The 17,604-nt window shown below is 44.7% G+C and overlaps 1 protein-coding gene across 4 annotated transcripts in view; it reads left to right on the top strand.

The window, feature by feature from the left end:
* antxr1c (ANTXR cell adhesion molecule 1c) overlaps window positions 1-17,604 on the top strand; it is a 31,336-nt gene that overhangs the window by 5,687 nt on the left and 8,045 nt on the right. The window contains exons 2-17 of one of the 4 annotated variants that reach the window (XM_068583639.1): window positions 3,679-3,750; window positions 5,345-5,416; window positions 5,769-5,850; window positions 5,981-6,011; window positions 6,120-6,193; window positions 6,283-6,351; window positions 6,835-6,915; window positions 7,599-7,659; window positions 8,777-8,875; window positions 9,178-9,247; window positions 12,376-12,454; window positions 14,174-14,269; window positions 14,492-14,530; window positions 15,369-15,470; window positions 15,619-15,786; window positions 17,394-17,474. In XM_068583639.1, coding sequence (XP_068439740.1) covers window positions 3,679-3,750; window positions 5,345-5,416; window positions 5,769-5,850; window positions 5,981-6,011; window positions 6,120-6,193; window positions 6,283-6,351; window positions 6,835-6,915; window positions 7,599-7,659; window positions 8,777-8,875; window positions 9,178-9,247; window positions 12,376-12,454; window positions 14,174-14,269; window positions 14,492-14,530; window positions 15,369-15,470; window positions 15,619-15,786; window positions 17,394-17,474 — 1,276 coding nt within the window. Of the gene's footprint in view, window positions 1-3,678; window positions 3,751-4,990; window positions 5,246-5,344; window positions 5,417-5,768; window positions 5,851-5,980; window positions 6,012-6,119; window positions 6,194-6,282; window positions 6,352-6,834; window positions 6,916-7,598; window positions 7,660-8,776; window positions 8,876-9,177; window positions 9,248-12,375; window positions 12,455-14,173; window positions 14,270-14,491; window positions 14,531-15,368; window positions 15,471-15,618; window positions 15,787-17,393; window positions 17,475-17,604 lie in introns of those variants that run through there. The other 3 variants (XM_068583640.1, XM_068583643.1, XM_068583641.1) reach the window with 3 other exon arrangements.

The following is a 17,604-nucleotide window of genomic DNA, read 5'->3' as shown; positions in this document are numbered from 1 at the left end:
GAACTGTATGCTCTCCTCAAAACACACACACACACACACACACACACACACACACATGTATGAGCTCTTACAAAATCATCCAGTCAGCAGTAAAAAGCATTAACACAAAAAATATGTTTTTGTCTTCTTGGACCATTGGGGGCCATCGAGCAAATTCCTGGTCTTTTCTTGACATCTGTTTGGCCTCGCTGAACAGTAATGACGCATGACAACCATAGATCACCACCCTGGATGGGAGACGTACTGGTGTAGCAGCAGAGGGACATAAATATTCAAACTTTGTATAATTGAGGCCAGAGCTAGTTTTCTTTGTTTACTTTATTATTATATTGGTCAGTCGCGGCCCAATGATCTGTCAATGAAGCAAACCCAACATCCATACATCCCTGTGGGGGCCTTAATGTCTTATTAATGAAACAGTTGTTTTGTTTTATATTTTATTTGGCATCTTACTATCTGGATGAAGATAAATCTTCACAGAAAATAGCAACAATAGTCAGTGGTTTCATAAAAATGAAAATCCACATGAAAACACAACCGGAACGACTTAGGACGCAAAGGCCAGAGTGAAAAGTCAGAGTAAAGATGTTAACCACACAGCAATCTAATCAAATGTTTACACTTTGCTTTGGCCGTCTGGTCGCGCTTCAGGCTTTTTTTATGCCATCTGTGTTGGCTAAAGCACACAAAAGAAGCTTTGCCTGACAGTTTTTCATCAAATCATCGACATGTTTTCTTCTGGCAGACAAGTTTGCTTTCGAGCCAACAGATTTTTCACATTATCTCACTCCAGTCAGCTGAATTTACTGTACGATAAGGCTCTTCATCTTTCTTGTTCTCTTTCCTGCCTTTTCTTTTGTTTCTTTTTCTCTCGGCCCACGGGCGGCGCACGGCCAGACACATGCTCTTCATCTCGCCCCGAGGACCTGTCCAATCAAGAGAACGCGGTCGCTCGGCTTCGGCCGATTCGCTGCGACACGACTTCAAACCGCTGCCGGGTCGCGATCATCTCTAGAAACCTTTATTTTATGTGGCCAAACCCCAACCCACTGAACTTGAGGGCTCAACTCAAACTAATAAAATTAGATCAAAGAAGTTAGGAGGGAAATAAAAGTACCACATGAAATTGTTTCATGAAGAGTTATAGAATGAAATGGCCCACTTCCTTTCCCAACGCTGTTTGGACAGGTGAGTAAAACTGCAAGCTGGGTCTCAGTCCCACGACTGCAGCCACCTCGGTCAGCTGAGCTGGTCCAACGCAAACAAGAGCCGTTGCGGTTCAGAAATAAAGATAAGCAGATGAAAACCAAAAGGTGGGAGGCCTCCGATTCACCCGGTGTTAAATAAATACTCGACAAGTATCCCCACACCTCTACATGACTATTAGCTGCAGGAACGTTTCACCAGACTTTCTTCTCCTGCTTCCCTCTCCTCCATCGCTGTAATGGAACGGTGTACAGAATAAATTGGCTCCCGCAACTTTTTCAGGTTAGAGGCCGTCAGTGTGTGGACGTGTGTGTGCGTGCAGTCCTTGTGTGACTATTTGTGTTTGCGCTGCACATTTTTGTTGAACACCCAAGCGAAACATCTTTCCACCTCAGGCTTTTTATATTTCGGGAGGATTTTGTTGAGCTTGTAAGGTCTTGTCCTCTTCCTTTGCCCCGTCAGCCTCGATGTGGGGGAAGGAGTCATGTCATTAGATCAACAATGAGTCTGAGGAAATGCTGAAGTAAGGTGTTTAGTCGACCAGCATTTGTATCTGCTCAGACTAGACGAGTAAAAACATTGAAACTTACATGACAAGTATATGTTATTTTGGATGTTGTTATTGTATTTTGAAGAAATACAAGAGTCTGAGTGTTTTCACTCAGAAAGTTGCGTTCCTTTTTTACCAGACTTTCGCAGGTTTAGCATCTCGTCGCCTTATGAGCAATCAATCAATGTTAGTTTTCCTTGGATCTGAAAGTCGATGATGTTTGAATATGAGCTGGCTCTCATTTCAGCTACTGTTCAGCATCTGCTAAATGTATTGCAGATCAACAACCCTGTTAACCTCTTGCAGATATCCTATGAGCTGTGTGACAGCACAACTATTTATTTTTGCATCTTCAAAGGGGAGAAATGAAGACTAGTCCAGTCTGTAAATCAGAGTGTTTATTATCTGGCAGGCGAAAGAGCCTTGAATGACTGAGGCATGATGGGAAAATCCCTTGGCTGTGTCTACTCTCCCGAGGCCTGCCAAATAATTACCCCTCCTTTGCCAAGCAATAACTTAAAAACACTTTAGGATATAACCTCTGAGACACTCAATTGCAATGCAAATAACATGAATCACAATTCATTTGGAGCAGGTGCTGTTTTCAACTTGTAAGACTAAAGCTCATGGTTTGTGTATCTACGAATATCCAAATAATCAAAAAACATCGTTCAGAAAAAAAAGCATTGTTAATAGTAATATAATTTGCTCGACAGATGTTTTCTCATCAGCCCAAGGCACGAAAAGCCTTTGAATCAGAAATAGTTCAATCTGTTTATTATGTCTCGACGGGATTGGAGTGTGTTGGGAACTGATACGACTAGAAGGTAAGCTCGGATACCAGACTCAGTGTTTAGTCTGGTTTCATGACCTCCCATACAAACAACTGTTTCTACCTGACGATTTTTAAGGGAAAAAAGACGTTTGGCTATCCCTCAGCCATGTCTATTCCTCCTCATCTCAATGAAATCTCTCCAATAAATTGAAATCCGGCTAATCCCTGTGGAAAAAAAAAAAAGTTGACCTTCTGTTGCATACAAAGAAACAGCAATGCATTAATGCTGGCCAGTTCCAGTACGCCGTGACATCAGTTAGTCAGCACCCAGAATAGCATGCAGCCAGTCTTACGCTTTAGTCCACGTAAGCCTCATCCTCTAAACAGGCCACGAGTTTGACCGCAGTCATTTAGCTCATTTCCTATTTCTCATCTCTCTGGCCCAGTTGTTAGCTAACCTGTTCGCTAATGGATCAGCTGACCAGTCACATCATACCGGAAAACCTCTCTGGTAATGCTGACACTTAATAAAATAATCACACACACACACACACACACACACACACACACACACACACACACACTAGTTTTATGGAGGTTCCCCTGGGGAGACCGGGACCTATTTCCTCGGCCTTCAGGGCCTCATTCAGGATACAGGAGGGTGCTAAATACACACCAGACCACCTCACCAGCCTCTTTTATCTCAACAGGCGCCTGATGTATAGCACAGGCTAATTGTTTTAAGTTATTCCCCCAGTGGCATATGTGATACATAAACGTTACGGCGCATGTTCTTAATAACGTTTCTGTTTGATTTCCCTCCCACCACGGTGTAATAACAGATAAAGGATCTACTAGCTGCGAGCGGTTGCTAGCTAGACAGCTAAAATAGCATTCTAGCCATTGCTAGAAATAAAGGAGTGAAAATAATATTCCTTCCATTAAAAGAAACTTTTTGTGACAAATAATTTCAACAGAAAGTGAAGTTTCTGTTACATGTGAAACAGCTGTGTTTAACTCAGAATAAATACAGCTTGTTCTTGTTTTTGGATATTTCCCCCTGTTTCGTTTTTGGCTAGCAAAGCAATATTTTTCTTGTATGACCGCTCGAAGGATGTTTGATTGTTTTCATTGATGTTCGTCTTAGGTCTGGCAGCGTGAAGAATCACTGGGAGGAAATCTACTACTTTGTGGAGAATTTAGCTGAGAAATTCAAAAGGTAAGAGTCACAATTAACCCTTTCAAGTATGCAGTACAAAAGTGTGTGGTGGAAAGCTGTCTAGTGTGTAACATTTGAATGGCTAGGAAAGGTTTTTACAACCAGACTTCAAGCCTTGGGACACTTAACCTCCTCACTGCCTCTGTACTTCCTGGAGCATCGAGCTGTAGATCACTGAAGAGAAATACTTTACGCAGCAGTCACGCCGGTAAAGTAAAATAAACATCTCTCCCTACAGCGACAGCTGGCAAAATGCTTAGTCACTCAGCATGCGAGCTGATGTCTCACTGCCTCCAGGAGCTGAGCTGATGTCTGGTGTCAGTGGGGTTACCAGCAGCCAGGACAGGAACAAAGATCTCTATGTGTGTGAGCGGCCTGTGAAGATGCTGCAGCATTGAGTGTCTCAGTCAGATGCATTTCCCCCCAAATGTTTCTCACATCATATACGAACGATAAGAAGTTTCATGTGAATATCAACCAGGTCTTGAAATCAGAAGGATGACTAGAAAGTAGTGCTCTTGAATCAAAATGAAGTTGTTTTTATAAAAATGCTCCCAGCAGCATGATTCCCCACAAATTGACAAAATTGAATAAGCAGACTATAATGTCTGTTCATCCGGTGCAGCCTCTTTGAGATATGTATATTGGAATATTCAATTCCTGTTATTTCTTAAGAGTATGGCATTAATTGTCATGTGCTTATCAATAATGTACACTCTTTTTTTTAGCATCGGGCATATTGATTCCACATGCATCAAACATGCAGAGCAATCTTTCAGTGAACATGAAGAAAACTAAAATATGCAGCATATTTCAATGAAGTGCAGAAATAGAGAGGCAACAATTCAGCAGCTGGCCTTCAGCTGGTGTGAGGTTTTGTGTTGTCTGTGCTGCTCGAAGGCCACAACAACACCTGGAGCTTTGTGGTTTGACCAAAGCACAGAGCCAACCCTCCTCAAAGTCTCTGTTTTTCACAAACAAATGAGCGTTTCAAACGGCGCAAATCTGCCGACACTTACTTTCTCTCACAAATAATGCAACACATTTTTTATTCCACTTCGGGTGTCCGTGCATGTATGTTTACAAGCATGTAATTCAATTCTGAATATAAAATGTCCACCAACAAACAACAAAAAAAAAACAAGCTTTCCCCACATCTGAAGGGTTCAGCGATGTAGTTTGAATACAAACTTTTGACTCGTTGTCACGCAACACAGACGGTTTGAATCCCGCACGCAAGCACAACTTGTGCACGGTGTCACGATGTCCCGGGTTGTGAGTTGTATTTCACAATGAGATATTCGCTGTTCAAATGAAAGGATTTCAACTGTTACGGGCAGTTGTTCCATGTTTCTGTGGAAAACAATAAGTTGCTTTCGTAGTGTTACTGTAAAACACAATTTTGCTAATTCATCTCAGATGGTGTAGAAATGTAGTATTGTGCAAGGTGGGAAAACAACACCTGGCAGCCAAATGCAGTCAAACTCAGTCTGTGGTATATATCATGAATAATTGATTCCTCTGATGGGATTTTCTTACTGGCTGAAGGACAGGTGAGGTGACGTTTTCATTCCTCTTTCTTTTCCTGTTGCAGTCCCATGCTGAGGATGTCCTTCATAACGTTCTCCTCCAGAGCATCCACCATCATGAAACTGACGGAAAACAGGTAAATGAAGTTCTGGCTGCGACCGTGTGTCGACTAATGTGATGAATTAACCCCCAACTGACTTATCGAAGATGAATCTGGTGTTATGAATAAATGTTATTGTAGTACAAAGTGCTCTTCTCACACAAGAGGAAAGGAAACAAACTGTTGCGGCGGAGTGAAAGCAGATGCTCTCTGAACTGACATGAAGCTGAATACTGACCTGCGTATCGCAGAATAGTGAAGGAAATAGGGAACAAACAAAAAGGCCAAACACAATACATTGCAGTTCAATTAGTTTCTATGGAAGAGAGCACAAATAGGACACAACTGTTTGAAATGTTTCCTCATCAAAAGTCTTTCTTCTCTGCAGAGGGGACATCAGAAAGGGGCTGAACGCTCTGAAAAATGAGATTCCTGGTGGAGACACATTCATGCACCTTGGACTGCGCAGGGTAACCGTCAAAAATGTTATTTTACACTCTTTTTTTGTTGCAAAGAGCAAGTCCGTTGAACCGCCAGTTTAAATGTGAAGCTTTGGTATTTCCTGTCTTTCTCACCGCGAGAATGTCTTCTCACTTTAAGGCGAACGAGCAGATCCACCAGGAGAACTTTGGTACGCATAACAAAAAAACAACAAAAAAAGCATTCGCTCCGTGTGTGTAGCTACTTCAAGTCATGAATTACGTTGAGGTTATAAGCATGCCTGCGTGCTTTGTTCCAGGCACGGCCAGCGTGATTATCGCGCTGACGGACGGAGAGCTGCAGGAACATCAGCTCATCACTGCGCAGCAGGAGGTAGCCACTCGTAGCTCCAGGCGGCTGACAGCACTGTCTTTGCTTGAAGGCCAGAACTTACTCGGCTTTTTGCTTTCGTCTTCCAACAGGCGGAGAGAGCCCGGTCTCTTGGAGCCATTGTGTACTGTGTTGGTGTCAAAGACTTCAATGAGACGCAGGTAGTGCCAACGTCATGCATCGGTGTCTGTTTTACCTTTGGATGTCACCTTAGCATGTTGCGTAGCGTGTATTCAGTGGGGCCTGTGCGATTTGGCTAACCCATGATTAAACGTTTCCTGGAAACCGATCCAAGGAGATTTTTAACCCCGAGCTACCTCTTAAAGATGCCAACGCACAAACTGGACTGTGCTCCAACAATTAGCTCCAACACGACGAGAAGGAAAATGTTTCAGGCTCTTGTATTTAACGTCAAAGATGGTTGAAAATGTGAGGGCTGGCCGACCTTCGACCTTCCAGCCAATCGGGGCCTGTTATGAAATATCAGTGTCATCCACATGTGAATGTTAAACATGTCTCTCTAATCACACATTTTTCCACAATGTACTTATTCAATATTCTTCTCTTGCTTAGCTACTTATCGCCTCTCTCCCTTTTTTTTCCCTCCTTCCACACCTCCGTCTCCACCTCTCCCCTTTCTTCAGCTGGCCACTATTGCAGACACCATCGAGCACGTGTTTCCTGTGTTGGGCGGCTTCCACGCCCTCCGGGGAGTCATTGATTCGGTAAATAAACTCCCCGTAGCACAACATTGACGTATTTATCTGGAATCTGTCCTGCGTTAGAGGGAGGAGGGGAGCGCACTGACTTCGTGGAAACGCTCCCTCGCATGAATGCACAGAAAACCTCGTTACTCATCAGATATCCGGTCATTGGTTCGTCTGATGCCAGAAAGCAGAAGCGACATTGAGTCACATCACACAGTACCCGTTTTAGTCCAAGATTCAACTCAAACTGACCCTGCGCTCGATTTCTTTGGTACGCATTGGGCAGAACTGTAAGTCTTTGTGCACAGAGGACTCGTGGAAGTCGTGCTCATATGTAAAGAGGACAGTACAGGCAGGGTGGGGCACCTCTCTCATGAGAGGAGCTAACATGCTATGCATAAAGGGGTTCGCTTCACCTTTTTTCCCTGTCATACGATCTTCCAAGAACAACTAGCCCCGTCTCCCGTCATGTGACACATTCACCACTCGAGTCTACTGACGGGACCGTCGTGTTCTAAAATACGCATTTCAGGAAGTGAAACGTTTTCAGAAGTGATATTGTGAATATTGAGCTCTCGACAGGCTTCTTCTTTTTTATTTTTATCACAGTACATACGTGACATACAGTTGCAATGAGGCCAGCATCTGTGCACAAAAAGAATCGAGTCAAAATAATGACTTTCTCCTCGTTTACCCTCCAGATCATCAAGAAATCCTGCATTGAGATTTTGGCAGCCGAGCCGTCCAGTGTGTGTGCCGGAGGTGGGGAGCTGAACACACACACACACACACACACACTCATACTTGAATGCTAGATTTACATCACTGAACTGTGTTCATTTCATGACTGCGTGCCCCGTCTCCCCTGCTCTCACTTCAGTGATGATAATCCCAGACTCAGAGCGATCTTATACGGGCGTCCAGGTCACTTACAGGAAACCTGCTGGGACGCGGCGCCGCAGTGGGGACAATATTATAGGTTCTCATTAAAACGATTGGTGCGGATATTGGCTGGAATGTAAAGTGGACAAAACCTTTTGTGTCCTGCCAAGAGAAAGATTATCACAGTTAAAGCAACGTTATATAGACATTAAATGGCAGAAATGATCAGATAAAAGTTGCACTTTTTGGCCAAAGGAGCGAGCTTTTTACGGCGCTTCACATCTGCTTTTGTCTTCTTCTTTTTTGAGCGTTAAATTACTTTCACCATTCAAGAAAGGTATTTCACATGAAACTGAAAAGCAGTCTCCGGCCTGCCGCTCAGTTTCGATCCTGCAGGTTCAGTCTCATCATGTTGCCCCGTTTCAGGCAACATTGCAAGGCAACTACTGAGGGTTGCTGTCCAACAATTGTAACTCAGTCGTATGTCGAGTGGCTCAGTTGGGGAAAGGTTGACTCTGCTGTAATTTATTTATACTTTGTTTACTCAGATTTACTCACAAATTAAAGACACCTGCCCTTTTAGTTTGCCGGTTTCGTGGACATTGTCCTTTAGAGATTTGGGCTTCATCTCATGCTGCAACTCGCTCATGATGATGGACCGTCTGCGTGTTTGAGTCTCTTGGTTATTCTGTGAACGATCTTAAGCTGCATGTCATTTAAGCTTACATAACAGTGAAAATAGCATAATGTATATTCCTAGAAAAAATGTGAAATATGTACATTTACACACGTAGATGTTCTATGAATACACTCATACAAATTTCAAATATAAAAACATAATAAATGAGTGCTGCACATTCTTAGATCTGAGGATTGAGGTGCGTAAGTCCAGCAGCCTTGGTGCCGTATGATGAGCATCATGTGCGATGCATGCAGCGTGAAATGTCCTCTTGCTTGCCAAAGAGTGTAAAAAACAAACATGTGTATGTGCAACCAGAGTCTTTCCAAGTGGTGGTGAGAGGAAACGGCTTTCTCCACGCCAGGGACATCAACCAGGTGCTCTGCAGCTTCAAGATCAACGACACCATCACAGTCAGTGAGTATGAGGACGCTCCGCTAGCTTCTGTCTTTTTAAAGTATCGAGGTTTAGATCTGTTTGGGTCATGTTTTCAGTGTCTTTGTCGGTGCATGAGAGTATTCCTATTTGCACATGCATGAGTACTGAATAACGAGTACAGGAATGAGTGGAGAAGATACTTAATCGTGCTTTTTATGGCAAGGAAATGATCGTTGCTGTTTCACCGTGACAACTATCGAGTGTCCATCATTGACAGTAACACATGGCAATATGGATGACACTGTGTGTACCTGTATTAAAATGTTATCTTTGCTTCCCAGATGAAAAGCCGGCCGATGTAGAAAACACATTCTTACTGTGTCCAGCTCCCGTCATCGATGAAGTTGGGAAGTAGGTGCCTCTTTTTTTTTTTTTTACATGTTTTAATCAATATCACATTCATCTCTGACCTCATTCTTTGCCTCAGACCCATTGAAACACATGTATGCACACACACACACACACACACACACACACACACGCGTGTACGTACGGGCACAGACCAGGTGAAGCCTGCCATACATTAGCTCTTTTTTACGATCCCCAGCCGTGGCCGCATTCCTCTTTTCTAGATCCCTAGAAACCAACATATAAGGGGCTGTGTAGCCGTGCCAGCACACGCGGCGGTAAAGCCCGCCTGCGTTTCTCCTGCCTCTGCCCTGAATTATAACCGAGCAGTGACTAGTCCGCAGAGGCCCGTCGGCCGGCTCCGCAGAGCATTGTAGCATCTTTAGCCACACATTGTAGCATCATTAGCCGCGACTTTACTGTTTTGGTTCAGTCTCACTGCTCACATGAGTCATTCCCAGCTGAAGGAGGCATCTGTTTTCTGCAAAACACAAAAACTCTTCAAGCACACGGTGTGCTAACTGCCCCGCACTAGACGACGGACACTCTTCTGCGACATGTTCGGCATCAAAACTTAATAAGATGACGATGCGTCCAACGTTGTGTTGAAAGCTTGCTGCGCTGGATTTTAGCGCGCAAAGCTTTTTACGATAACGGTAAAGAACACAACGTCCAAATCTACCAAACCTCGTGATTCAGTAGAATCCTGGTTCAAGAGCCCGATGCCAGACGACTGGAGGATCAGACGGAGGCGGCAGGTTGTGAAAACTAAGACAACTGAGGTTGTTTTTGCTCAGAACCTTCACCACAGTGTCGCACCACTTCCTGGTGCAAGCGGAGGCCCGCGTCGCTCTCCATCAGCTGGGCCCGGCGCTCATTTTAGAGCCCGGCCGTGGTCCAACGTCAAAAATCCACAAACCTCTTTAACCGAAGTTCTTCATGGGAAGAAAAGCACAACGGTCCACAGAAGACACGGTTCAGTGGACCGTGGTTAAAGTCTTCAAACTGCAGGGCGACTAAGAATCACTTTTAGCTCCTTATTCACACACTTTCTTGACCTGTGGTGGTATTTTTTGCATAACTCTACTATTGTGCTACAAATTCCGTCATTTTATTCCCCCGTAGAAGTTACAAATCCGGTTTACAGTTGATATTTGCATTGGCAGTGGAGTGGAAAGAGAGCGAATTGGATTTCCACCGCAGGGAGGAAGGATTCAGACGATGACTCTGAAGCTTTAATCGATTCCTCAGCTCAAGGGTCGTAAAACTGAGGGTACATCATGTGCCTTCGACTCCCCTCGATGTCCCATCAAGCCAGTCCTGCCCTGCCTTTGTTTAGATTTTATCTTCCCTTAAAGCGTTCCTAACTTAACCTCCCGACCCTTCTATCCCACACTTTTCTTTCTACCCCTCCCCTTTTTCTTTCTCTCCATCTCTGCCTTTCCTTTCGGTGCCACCGTGGCTCTTTTCGTTTTTTTTTTACCAACTGCTTTCCATCTTTCTGCCCGTCTGTTCATTTTCCCCTCTGTCTCTGTCTCTTATTTGTGTCCCTTTCTTTCATCCCCCGTCAGTCTCCTGCTCTCTTTCAACAGTCTTCCTGTCCAGTTGTGGCTGATCAAAGCCGTGTAGCGGCTCGCCCGGCCTTTCAAGTGTGTGGCGTTGGTGTGCAGTCTGATTCTCGGCAGGGTGGAAAACCCTCCTGAGGGTTTGAACTGCTCCGTTAATACCCGGACGAATGAAGTTTGTTTTTGACGAATTAGCAGCCGTTTGCATCATTAACACGGATTTACCTTTGACAGCAAATTTGACATTTTTATCATTGTTTCATTGCTGTTCTGGGCTTTTAGTTTTTTTTTATTTAAAGCTCAGGTCTCTCTGGACGTGGCATCCTGTAATCTCTGTTTGCCCAGTGTGTTCTTGCTGCCATGTCTGTTTCATTTCTTGCCTCACAGCTGTCAGACAGGGTGCTCCACAACTAACATTTCCTCCACGCTGCTTCATCTCCTCCACATCCTCAAAGTCACACTGGTCAGATTTCTCTGGTTCATTTTCTCTTCATACCATTTTTCTGTTGTTGTTTTTTTCAAGGTCCATTGGTGTCAATTCCCCTTTTGCCTGCCATAAATACTCACTATAGAACCAAATCTGTATTAATCCACCACTGAAAATAGTCCCAGGCTACATTAACTCCAGTTTGAGTCATTTTGGCTCTAATAAAAAGCTGTTTTAGGATTTTATAAGAATTTAAACTCCAGGTATGAACAGATCAAACTTTCCTCCAACATTAAGAGCACAAACGACAAACGGCGCCTTCATTACCTTTAAGACTGTTTTAAGGTTTTAATCCCTTAATGCCCAGCTGTTTGTCATCAGCAAGGTGCGTCTGCTGTTGATTCTCTCTCTCTCCTCTTGTTCCAGACAGCTCACTGATTCAGGGTAAACACAGGTTTTTCGGTCAAGAGGCCTGCTTTCCATCTGCCAGGCCTCATTGCATCCACTCGGCCCTCTTCTGGAGAAGTCCTTGGGGGCGGAGTCAACAATGCTCGGCTTTTAATCAACATGTTTTGAAGAGCTGGAAGCTCCAAAGAGGCCACGGCAGGTCACACGATATTCTCAGAATTGTTTTCCTCAAGAGGAAGGGACTCCTCCGACCGTCAAGAAAGACTCACGCGCAGTTCCAACAATAATCTTCACCGAGGTTTTTGTTTGGGAAAGGCTTGTATTCAGTTCGTTTGGGAAAGGCTTGTTTTATTTCAAGAGACACGGAGCTCTCAAACAAAAGTCACCCGACTCGCCAAGTAGCTCGTCCTGCCAGGTCCCAACTGATCCGAGTAAACTTTGAAGATACAACAGGATTGTCTCTTTTAGTCGTGTGTGTTCTGCGGTTGTTTCCAGTCTCACTTTCTCACTTCTCACAAACTACCTCACAGTTTGCAGGCCGGTCGCTGACGTGATTTCGGTGGGAGCTCAAGTTGAAATGACATCATCCTGGTCAAACAAACTGAGCTGCAGGAGGAAATGCTGCAGGCGACATGAACTGCTCCGATCACGGCTGTTGTAACATGAGGATGCAGAACTTGCTTTTTTTCTAAGTGTGTGTGTGTGTGTGTGTGTGTGTCGTTTTGTTTCAGGGTGATTTATCTCCAAGTGAGCATGAATGACGGTCTGACCTTCATCAGCAGCAACGTGCACATCACCACCACGGAGTGTGTAAGTGGCAGCTTTTTATCCCCCGTTCAAGCATTCAGCCGACTCACAGTAGAACCATATAGATATGAATCAAAACTAATTTAACGGACACGTTATTAAATAAAAATGGAACTTCTTTGCACTTTCATAATGTTTATTTTCTAAGGATTATATAACAGTTTGTCCTTCAAACCGATGAAGAATATGTTTTGTAATTTGGAGTTCATATTTCGGTTTGCTCTTAAGATTTTGTAATATTTCCATTTCTTCTCGTGTTGCATGTGGTTTCCACTCTTCTGTCCCCACCAACCTCCTCTCTTTTCCTAGAAGCTTGCTGTTTGGTTCTCTGCAGTGAGTTTCCTTACCCCCTTCCCCTCTTTCATCTTCCCTTTCTCAATTTTGTTATTTTTCCTCCGTTTTTTTTTTTCGGGAGCCAATCCTCCACAGGGGTTTGTAGTAGCGATCCGACCCCCAAAAAACCCTCAGGAGACAAAAAGCTTAGGGGAGCAGGTTCATGACCGGGAGGCTGCCGGTTCAATCTCACCAGTGCCCTTGTGCAAAGCCTTTACCTCAGTTGGAGCGACTGCCGATACTCTGAGACTCTAGCCTCCAGGTGTGAAAATGAATATCACTGTGTCAGCGTGAGGGAGGGTGGAGCTTCATCTCCTATCTAAGATGCAATTTAAAAGCAATTTAAAAGCAATTTGATTCAAAAAATCACATATGTTGGAACATATGGACCGGAGCTGCAGCAGATTTTCCACCCGGCTGAAAAAGAAACCAGCTCCTTGAAGCTGTTCTCCCTTCCTCGTGACATCACAGCCATGAAAACACTGTGAATTCAAACGTTGTGGTTCGTGATGTACGGAGCTCAATCAGACCGTAGCAATTAGCCGCTCCTCGCGGCTAAACCAAACCATGCAGGCCGAAATCACACCAGGCTTATTAGAGGGGGGGGGACACCAATTTAATTCAACACAGAATTAAATTAGGACACGACAAGTTGGTACGTCGTGTCCTAAACCTCTGTGAGCCCTCCCCTAAATCCTCCCAAAGTGCCACAGCTCTAGCCTTTTGTAGTTAGTCTGCAGAAAAGTGCCCGTACAGCATGAGAAAACACACGCTGCGTGCGCGAGACGCAGATGCGGTCACTGTTTGCGGTCCGCTAAACCATTACATCAGAAAGTTGAAAGTTAAAGAAAACTTGCTGATTCGGAAAATGTACCGGCGAGATGGTAATTAGGGACTTCTCTGCGACGGACCCCACTGCCGATCAGATGAAATCCTCCCGTGTCCTGGCCGCAAGGCAGATAAGGGAAAGTCTCACCACACGTGATCCTCATCTGCGGTCCGTAATGGGAGCCACGTTTGGCTCGCGGGGCGCCCGCCTCGCTCAAAGCGAGCAAAGTAACTGATGGATTCCTTCGGCGATCACGCAGCTCACACTCATCGAGAAAAACAAAAAGCATGAGTATTTACGTTGGCAGAACCGATGGAGAAAGTACGAGCAGTATTACGACATCCTCCTGCAACTCTAGTTTTATTCCCACTTCTTCTGGTGCTCCCTTTAAAAAAAGGATTACTTACTTTACCAATTTGTTTCCCTCCCCTTTCCACTGCTTTGGTTCTACTACTAACATACCGTTAGCATGTTGGTTCAAATCTCCGCTCCAGCACGTGTGCCGTAGTGCCGCGTGTGCGACTGTAACGTTCTGCTGTCGCGTGTGCTTCCCTCTCCAGTTTGACGGCACCATTCTCCTGATCACGCTGCTGGTGTTGTTCCTGCTGCTGGCCCTGCTCTTCATGTGGTGGTTCTGGCCGCTCTGCTGCACTGTGGTGAGAAAAAACGTAAACTACATTCAGGAAGTGGTCCATTTTGAAAAAAAAAGCAACACTTAAATTACAGTTATCCAGAGCTTGAAAGGGGTTTGTGTGACCTCCAAAGGAGCATTAAGCGGCTTAGAGGTCCGTACAACGACAACATACAGACCTCGAGGAGATGGGAAAAACGTGTGTGTGCAAGGCTCATCGATGTCGTATCTGTTTTTGTTCCACAAGGTGATCAAAGAACCACCTCCACCTCCTCCTCCTGAGCCCGTGAGTAGAAACACACACACACACACACACACACACACACACACACAAACATATATACTTACTTAGCAGGTCTGACGGAAATTGTGTGTCTGATACTTGTAGTATAGTTTAAAAAAGCAACAACGAATTAAACAAATGTATAACATTCCTGAACACATCTCTTTCTAATGTATGTACATACACGCAGCTATAATGGTAATATATGCTATTAAGGCCATAAATCGGATAAAGTGAGTTGTAGCAAAGATGCTCTATGACAAAGATGACACATTACAAGCTCCGCCAGTGGTTTACGAGCGCATACACTTCCTGTTCCTGAAGTGGGCGTGGCCATAGCGGGTTTGCCTCCCACCACTTTGTTAACAAATGTTAATGAAAAGCAGATTGGGTCATATTTGCGTAAAGTATTCATCCTTTCTTTTAGATATTTTACACCGCTAATGGACATATTTAGCATTACAAAAGTGTATTAGCTGAAGCGGTCGCAGACGTTGGTTGCTAGATCCTGTGCTGAGACAGAGACAGGTCATTTCTTGGTGTCTTGAAAAAGGTCATTTTTGTGTCAGAATAAGAAATATGTGGCTCGTGAAAATAGGTCCAGCATTTACTTTGGTGACTATGGACCGAAAGAATCGTTCATTAACTGAGTTCATGTTCATTTCTCCCATTTGTGAGACCTGCCGTTCTTATAAAAAGATTTTTAAAAAATTAAAAAACACAAGACACAGATAGAGAAAGACTCTCAGTGTACCATCTCTCCTCTGCTTGTAGAGAGAATTCAAAAGTCCGTGATAACAGCCTCTGAATGTGTGTGATTGTGTGATTATCTGTGTGTTAGGAGAGTTCAGATGATGAAGACGGCATGCCCAAGAAGAAATGGCCCACCGTGGATGCCTCTTATTACGGAGGGAGAGGAATCGGAGGAATCAAGAGGATGGAGGTGACAAGATGATCAAATAAAATGCGTGACGCTAACGATCACAATTGAATCGACGATCGAGAAAACAACTGAGGGGAATCCGTTTACTTGAGGTCTCATTGGCTGCCTCTATTATCGTGTGCGCTCATGTCCCGTGTGCTGTGCGTAGGTGCGTTGGGGAGGGAAGGGCTCGACCGAGGAAGGGGCCAAGCTGGAGAAGCCGAAGAACGCCGTGGTGAAAATGCCGGACCAGGAATACGAGCCCTTCGAACCCAAACCTAGGAAAGCTCACAACAAGAAGGCGCCTCAGGACCGGAAGTGGTACACGCCCATCCAGGTAAACACCGACTTCCCTCACGTCCAACACGCAAGACTTATTTAGCAGAGGCGCTACTTGCTGCCCCGTAACAAAATGTCTGCTTTTCAGGAACACAAACATCTGCCTTGTTTGCAGTTTGACCAGTGTGTGTTTTTTTCTCCTTCTTTCTTGAGCTCTTTGCCCAGCGAGTTTCAAATAACTGCGGGCGCGACAGAACTATCTCCGCCCACAGAGAAGCCCCGAACCGCTTCAACCCAAAGTTAAAACATGAAAAGCACCACGAGTGGAGCTGCAAAGTTTTCACAAGACAGCGGGGAGGAATAAAGCCTGTTCTGGTTGTGTTTGTGGATAATTAGTTGCACAAGCACAGCATTATCCAACTATCAATGTGCACACATAGCCAAAGCGATATGGCATATTCTCCAGACAGAGAGACATTATTGGACCGGGCGTCAGTGATGTTTGTGCTTTAATCCTACACTACAATACAGCTCTGTGGAGCAACACTGGCCTTTCATACAGCAGCCACACCGACTGTTATCTGGAGACACCGATACCTTACAAGCTGTAGTTTGAGCATGACACAGGCCTACAAACAGCACTGCAGGGATTCAGGGTGAAACGGGACACGGCTCACACACCACAGTCAGTGTAGGAAAAAGGTGAATTCATGGACTGACTAGTCACTGTGTGTGTTGGCTGCAGTTGGCCCCCACACATGCAGATCCTTTTTTTTAGCTGTATAACGGTCTGTAACTCGCTCCCTCTTTGTCAAAACTATACACACCAAAAACGAAACCAAGCAGACATGGGATGGGAGAACTGTTGGGGACTATTGTCCTCTAACTTGCTCTACAAAGAGCAAACCTGAATCCTACTTGTACTGTTTCTGCTCGGCTTTCTAAGCTGTTTCCACAGGTGCATGTTGATCGCAGTAATTGAAAATTGAGTGCAGAATGTCAATGACAGTGTTTAGCATAGTAACACATGGTTTCAGTTTTAACCGATGAGTCTATTGTAGACAACCACGTGGAGTTATTTGTGAAAAAGTGTGTTTTAGGAGCTATAATACCTGGTCAATAGATGGCTATACAGGCAATAGGAGTGAGTGCTTTCAATAACTATGTTACAAGTTAAGTAGTTATGTCGAGGTAGTTTAAGATATTGACTCGCTTCTTCTCAAGTGTGTGTGTGACTGAGGATCAGGAGTCTGTTTTGGTCCCATCAAAAGAAACACCTTGTGTTAGGAAGTAGGACCTTTTTTTTAGTGATAAGGAACGCTGTAAACTGTTTGACTTGTGGCAGCAGAGGAAATGATTCAGAGGGAATTAGAAGTTTATGTGTAAAGTTGAGCAGACATGAACCATGAATACGGCCAAGTGACTAATCAGCACCATTCACACCAGAGAGGAAGGAACTAATCAGTGGAATCAGCTGCTGTGGTGTTTGTTTGGGATTAAAACCTGCAGACTCTTGGCCTGGCGGCACGATGCTGAGGACCACAGACCAAATGTCCGCTGACACAGTAAAAACCGTAATAATAGGATTTGGATGTCATGCGGTGTGGGAGAGGTTGGTGTCCAGATGTGGCCAGCTGTTAAACCACTCCCCTCTGTCCCGTTCAGGGCAAACTGGACGCTATCTGGGCTCTGTTTCGCCGCGGGTACGACCAGGTCTCCCTGATGAGACCCCAGCCCGGGGATCATGTGAGTACCTCAGCGGTGTTTCATTACATCACACACACACACACACACACGCACACACACACACTTGCATGCACGTCCCCTGTTCCTCATGTTTTGCTTCAAGGTTACAATCAGGGAGTTAGCAGGACTC

This window comes from Clinocottus analis, unplaced genomic scaffold (genome assembly GCF_023055335.1).
Source record: "Clinocottus analis isolate CAN_PGR_092001 unplaced genomic scaffold, fCliAna1.0.p SCAF_19, whole genome shotgun sequence".
Taxonomy (NCBI): Eukaryota; Metazoa; Chordata; class Actinopteri; order Perciformes; family Cottidae; genus Clinocottus; species Clinocottus analis.
The sequence above is the reverse complement of the archived record's forward strand: the minus strand, read 5'-3'. Positions and strand labels throughout refer to the sequence as shown.